This window comes from Rhopalosiphum padi, chromosome 2 (assembly GCF_020882245.1).
Source record: "Rhopalosiphum padi isolate XX-2018 chromosome 2, ASM2088224v1, whole genome shotgun sequence".
Classification (NCBI taxonomy): Eukaryota; Metazoa; Arthropoda; class Insecta; order Hemiptera; family Aphididae; genus Rhopalosiphum; species Rhopalosiphum padi.
Window position 1 is genome coordinate 14,430,639 of NC_083598.1, and position 6,579 is coordinate 14,437,217.

The 6,579-nt window shown below is 30.0% G+C and overlaps 1 protein-coding gene across 2 annotated transcripts; it reads left to right on the forward strand.

The window, feature by feature from the left end:
• Positions 1 to 2,512: 2,512 nt before the first annotated feature.
• On the forward strand, positions 2,513 to 6,047 carry LOC132920973 (uncharacterized). 2 transcript variants are annotated; one of them, XM_060983742.1, is made up of 5 exons: positions 2,513 to 2,713; positions 4,497 to 4,657; positions 4,754 to 4,875; positions 4,949 to 5,108; positions 5,497 to 6,046. In XM_060983742.1, exons 2-5 carry the CDS (start codon positions 4,543 to 4,545, stop codon positions 5,568 to 5,570), a joined length of 471 nt encoding a protein of 156 aa, XP_060839725.1. In that variant the 5' UTR covers positions 2,513 to 2,713; positions 4,497 to 4,542; the 3' UTR covers positions 5,571 to 6,046. The 2 variants fall into 2 exon arrangements, with proteins under 2 accessions (XP_060839725.1, XP_060839726.1); XM_060983743.1 differs by lacking the exon at positions 2,513 to 2,713 and adding an exon at positions 4,139 to 4,364 and having other exon boundaries at positions 5,497 to 6,047.
• Positions 6,048 to 6,579: the final 532 nt, after the last annotated feature.

Sequence of the window (6,579 nt, forward strand, 5' to 3'; positions counted from 1 at the left end):
GCCAACTTAGACCAACAAAATCAAAAATGTCACAAAAAAAATGCAAAATACGAATTTTAAAATTAAATTTATTAGTTCCTATAATTCAAACTTTGTGTTTAGAAGTTATGTTTGTAGTAATTCAATTCTACAAATTTATATAGTCTTATTTGAAATACACCTATAATATATTAGTTAGCAACGCGTTTAACGCACGTTAGCTATATATTATATTCCTACATCTATATTAACAATTAATGCTTGATTATTATATATTGATTACGTGCTTGTTCTTCGCATAGTAGTTAAATGTCTTTATATATATATTAAGACGTTTAGAAGAATAACAACCAATTTAGAATATATTATATTCATTTAAATTTATGATTATTAAAAAAAATGTTTGATAGGATTAATCACGTGAACTCTGTGATGACCCGTTATCGAACGGAAACCATCATAATACGTAGAATGACATCATTATAGAATTATCTTCTTAGTACTTGTAATCTCGAAAAATTTTAATATTTTATATTCGAAATATCACAAGTATTGTTGGGTACGTGAGATTACGCGGGAACTAATTATAATATAACATCTAATATAAAACTGTCGAAATATTATTCAACAATTTCCTTTGAATCGAAACGAGATGATTGCATGATGCAATATATAATCGATGATTACGAGTGATTGTTGCTTAAACTTATCAAATTTATAGGTATTGTCTTATAGGCCGTATTCGGTCCAGCTGTGTGTCATAGCCCATATAGGACAGGTACATCACAAAAGGATTCATACGATAAAAAACGGTGTTCGTTAATTACACCGAATTAGGGAAATTGGGATACTACCTGTATAATATACGCGTATTACCTACATCCAATAAAATCGACCGTCGCTAACGATGTATATTTTTTTCTATCCCATAATTTTTGTTTTTTTTATCTGTGATTTTCGGTGCAATTGATATACCCCAAAAAAAATCATAAATACAAAGATTTTATCTTCAGCAAGTTTCAAAAGTACGTACTTTATATACGAGAAATATTAATTGTTGTCGAATAAGATCATGTACTTACGTGAAATATATAGATATAAATACCTACATTATACAATATATTTTCATGTAGGTATGGGGATATAATTAAAATGAAAAACTTTTTTTTTATTGGAATCGTATACTTCAGTTGTATAATTAAATTATAGAATCATAATTAAACCGTGAACTTAATATTACGATTACGATCGCATTTCGTTCGAATTTAGAGTGCATTTTGATAAGCATGCAGTTTTGTGCCTGGTGTAAACTCGAACTTTACTTTTAGAGAACTGTCGTTTGCGATACAGAGATAAATGTAAAAAGAATAACTACGCGGTGCGCTTTACGAATATATCTGATAAAATAGATGAGACAAAACAAAACTTGAAACCATTTTAAATTTAGAAGACATATTTTGCAATATCCGGAAAATATCATTAATTATAAAAGGGCTATACGTGACATTGACACTTGTATATAGTAAAGGTATTGGCCATTGGCCTACTAATTTCTAACGTCCTATCAGCCAGCCCTATACGTTATGTTATATCGAGAGTTCGTTACATAGAAATTTAAATCAGCAAGAGCCAAGAACATAAACCAACAAAATTCGTTGTATAATAAGATTTATGAGGATTGTAAATCGAAACTCTACAAATTGGTATTATTATATCTATTAGTATCATATTTTACGATACCTATATAAACTTATGTCTATGTAGGCTTATACCATATACTTAGTTGGTATGCCTAATATTGTGTACCTATTCCGTGCGTGAGACTATTTCTTTAATAAACACATAATTAATAATAAGCCACTATCTAATAGATATCTATTTTGATATAAAGTATTAATTTTATATTATGTTTCGATGTTTCGAATGATCCCTTACAGGAGCTATGAGCCGGTAAATAATAATAATAATAATTTTAAAATGGCCGCCGCTGACTCGTTTGGACGAGAAAAAAAAAGATGCGGGAAATTGAGACATTCCCCTTCCCTACACTACGCGCACTACAGCTCCTCGTTCTTTGTAGGTTGCAACAGTATTACCGCTTTTGGGGCACGAAATATTGCGCACCAAAATCGACGACCGCTCCATCTCGAAAAATTACGTACCTTTCACACTTATCCACTACATTCGCACTGTTCTCGATCAAAAATCTATACACCGGGAGCAAAAATCTTAAATAAAAATCCAAATTTTAAACAACGATCAGAATGAAATCGAATTAAACTCAAACGATAATTGAAAATGCACGCCGTATAAACGATTTGGCGGGTGACGCTGCGGACCAAAACCGCTATCACTTGCAACATCTACCGGATAAACTATGTAATCGGTAGACGTCGTCGAATTACGACGATTCGCCTTATCACACCTCCCGAACCGCACTCGAAGACACGACGACATTAATAGCCAATCGCCGATAACTGGCGTTGCGGGATGCGGATGAACGTACCTTTCACTCTCTCGTAGCCACTCGCAGCGTCGCGCGGGAAAGTTCGTTGCACCCTACGAAGTCCCGGTAATCCGGCCGAACCACCCGAGCTGCAGATCGTCGTCATTTGGATTTTGACGTACCAGTCGATCGGTTGTCCGCTGATTGCTAGCTGCTATCCTCATCGGGAGACCCACCTAACGACCATTATCATCAACTGACGACCGCGGCCGCCGCCCAGAGGTGATAGTGAGTATATACATTATACTACTTGTTGTTTATTGTTGTGTATATGTTTGATGCGGCGCAAGTGGTGCAAAATCGCAGACGGCGCGTCACGATACGTTTCACTTTCCGTTTCGATACTTTCGGCATCCGCCAATCGTCGTGCGCGCGTTGATGGCGGCCATTTTGCGCAGCCAACTGGTCTTGTCCAGTGGTGGCGTTTACTATATCCATCATAATATTATATATATATAAATATACATATATTACGTATTTATAAGAGCGACCCTTTTTTAAACATTTTTTTCTTTTACTCATTTTTATAGTCGTTTCGACGTTATAATTTATTGCCAACAACATTGAAAAAAATTGTATATGTCACATATGTTCTACTTTTATTCGTATATATATTTAAGCGACCACACCCCTGCACCTAAGCCCACGACGACTTCCATAGTACCTACCACTATATACTAAAATTTTTTTTAACTTCCCCTCGTCACGGATGCATACATTACATTACGACGTTTCATCTGTTCTCTCAGTATATTTTGTGCGTGGGCGACCATTTTGTGAAAATTGTTTTTGTTGAGTGGTGGCTTTAACTGTATGTGTTTGGAGACACTTTAAAAAAAAATATACTTTTCACTCATAACAATTATTATGATTTATTTCAAAAAAAATTAAAAAATACCAATTTGTATTTTTAAAATAAATTTTATATTATATTGCTTATTATCTAAACACGTTATTTACACGACACCCCACCCCCACACACCTACATTAAGCATTTCGAATGATTACCTAAACACCACCACTATGGTGTAATTTTTTGTAACATATTTACTTAAAGAAATCCGCATATAGACAACGTTTCGACCATTCTCCTTAAAGCGCATGGCGGCCATTTTCCTACGTCTTATCCAATCCTGCTAATCAAGTCCCGGGACTCGACTAAACCTAAGCGCCTCCACTGGAATTTTTTGTCGTTACGCGCGCTCTCTTAATGTTTCTTCCATTCTCTTTAGATTTATGTACGCAATATGGTGGCGGCCATTTTCTATAACGGTCAATCTTGTCCAGTAGCAGTACTAGCTATATTTTTATATAGTATGTAAAAATATATTTTTACTTTTTTATTCATACTGATAAATAAGATTTATTTTCTCCAGCGCAGTCAAGGACAATTTCCCCCACCCTTTTATCCATGTTCGACAGTTCGAATCCCAGGATGACTATACCTTATTAGCACTGCTACTGAAATATTTTATTTATCATAATGTACACTCCTCTCTCGTTGATTTATTCGGTATCTTGTAAACACGTTGATGGGTTGATGTGTAAAAACAGGTTAGTGGCGTTCGACAGACATTCTTAAACGTAGTACTCGTATATATATATATTATATAAGTATAGGTTAGGACGGCGTAAAATTGTAAACTATTATGTAGTAATTATTATATTGAATTACCTATATGTTTTACACACACACAGACACACACACACAGTTAGGTATATTGTATAAATAATGATTTATATTAAAAAAAATATATTTTTTTCTGACGTACATCATTATACGACCCATGACTATACCAGTTAATTGTGTCTCGGGACTTGTACAAAACAATAATGCGACCTTCATCACATTTTCGTTCGTTGCATAGTACATATACAGGTATTATTATATGATATTAAATAACGTTGACATTGTCATATTATGTCGAGACAATAATATATTATAAATATTATAAAATATAATATATAACCATCATTTATATAATGTATTGTTGTTTTTTTTTTTTGTTAGCTTTACAAATTTTATATAATAGACGTGAAGAATCTAACAAAGATCAATGCCCGTCATCGTGTCAAGAAGATATAGAAGACATAGATATCATAAAACAAAGCTGCGAAATCCTAGAAAAACTTCAAAAACTGATAAAGAACTTGACAGAGAAATGATGCAATGTATATATATATATATACTTCATTAATTATTCTATTTTTTTATGAAAAATTTTATAAATTTTAATTTTGATTAATTGTTACATTATTTTGTGTTAGTGCTCGGAAATATCGGATCTTTCAGAAATTTCGGAAATGGAAACCCAAATGCCATAGGTCGAGCTCTCGATTGGATATCCGAATATGTTGATTGTCTAATGTGTGGATCATTTCTGGTTGAGGTGATTTTTATATTTTTTTCGTAATATGAAGTAAAAAATTCATAATATATTGTATTTGAATATATTTTATAAGATGTCAAATCAGGCTTGCTGTAAACGTTGTTTTGAAATGTGGATGTTTATGGATGATGGTAGAAGATGTCCTTTTTGTGGACTACAGCTTAAAGACATGCTGAACAGGGGACAAGTGGATATACTTTGCGCTCTTGTGGAGTTGGAAAAGAAAAAATTGAGTAAGAATTATTACATGATTTCTATAGTGATTTTCACAATATTTTGATTTAAATACCATTTTATAGTAAAATAAAACATGCAAAAACATTTTTTTAGTTACTGCGAAAACCATTAGGTTTTATTTTATATTGTTATATTTTCAAAATGTTTTTATATTTACTGTTAATTATTTAATTTACCAGTAATTATTTTTAATAATCACTAATAAAAGGGAACTGAGTCCCAATAAGAGAGGCGGTCTCCATCCTTTAAAACTACCACGATATATAGTTTGTTAAGTTTGTTTTAAATTAAATATTATTTTTTAAGTGATTAATCTTAATAAATACCTATCTGTGTTGTTTAATTTTTATTTATTAACATTTTCACTTTTTTTTTTCAAAATAGCTGTTAACGGGCACTATACTGAAGATCTCGTTAAATATCGGATTGAGAGCTGTAATATGAACATTCCAAATTAATACATATTCTCTAAAACTTACAAATTTCATATTTCATAAATGCAGAATCACAAATAGTTAAATCATTATAATTAACTTAAAGCTTAAATTTTTTTAAATAAAGGAATATTTACCTACTAAAATGCTAATGAGATAAATATATTGAAGAAAAGAAGTTTTTGTGCACAATAATTGTAGATGTTAAAATGTGACTGCCTGAATATGAATACATTTCCTACATCTTTAGACTGTAGTTACTTTTTAATAATATTTTTAAACACTTTTTATTAAGCAACTTATAAAGTTTTTAATTTATATTGACAGTTTATTGTAATTTTTAATACAAAATAATTTAGTTTATAGTACAAATTATTCTATTATTTCTTATTAATAAGGAAAATTAAGGTAAATAAGACTTAGTAGTTTACATAGAATGCCAAGATTTCTTTTTTTTATGATACTCATATATACACAAATATCAGCTTTTAAATACTAACTGGAAAAATTTCTTCCAGAAATGCAATACATTTATATTTTAAATAACTGTATAAATTTTTTTTCTTGTAATAATTAATTTATATTTCAAGTAATTATGCTTATATTATTATATTATTGTTTATTATACAAAAATATATATTATTAATTATTATAAATATCATAATCAGATATTATACTATATAACCCATCTTCAAATAATAATAAATTATAATCATTTATATTTTAAGTAATTATTATAATTATATAATCATAATATATAATAAATAATTAAATTACCTCAAACAATACTTATAAGTGTGCCTACCTGTTTTCAATATTATACAATTTAAGTTTTAAGATTTATTATATATATATATATATATATATATATATATATATGATGGTTAAGTGTACTACAATTATATAACTATATGTCATATAAAAATATAATGAAAACAAATTATATTAATATGTAACCAAGATTACTCTTATAATAAATTGACTGGTTTTTCAATCTGAATACTTTTTTCTTTTTATATTAAAAAAATGTGTT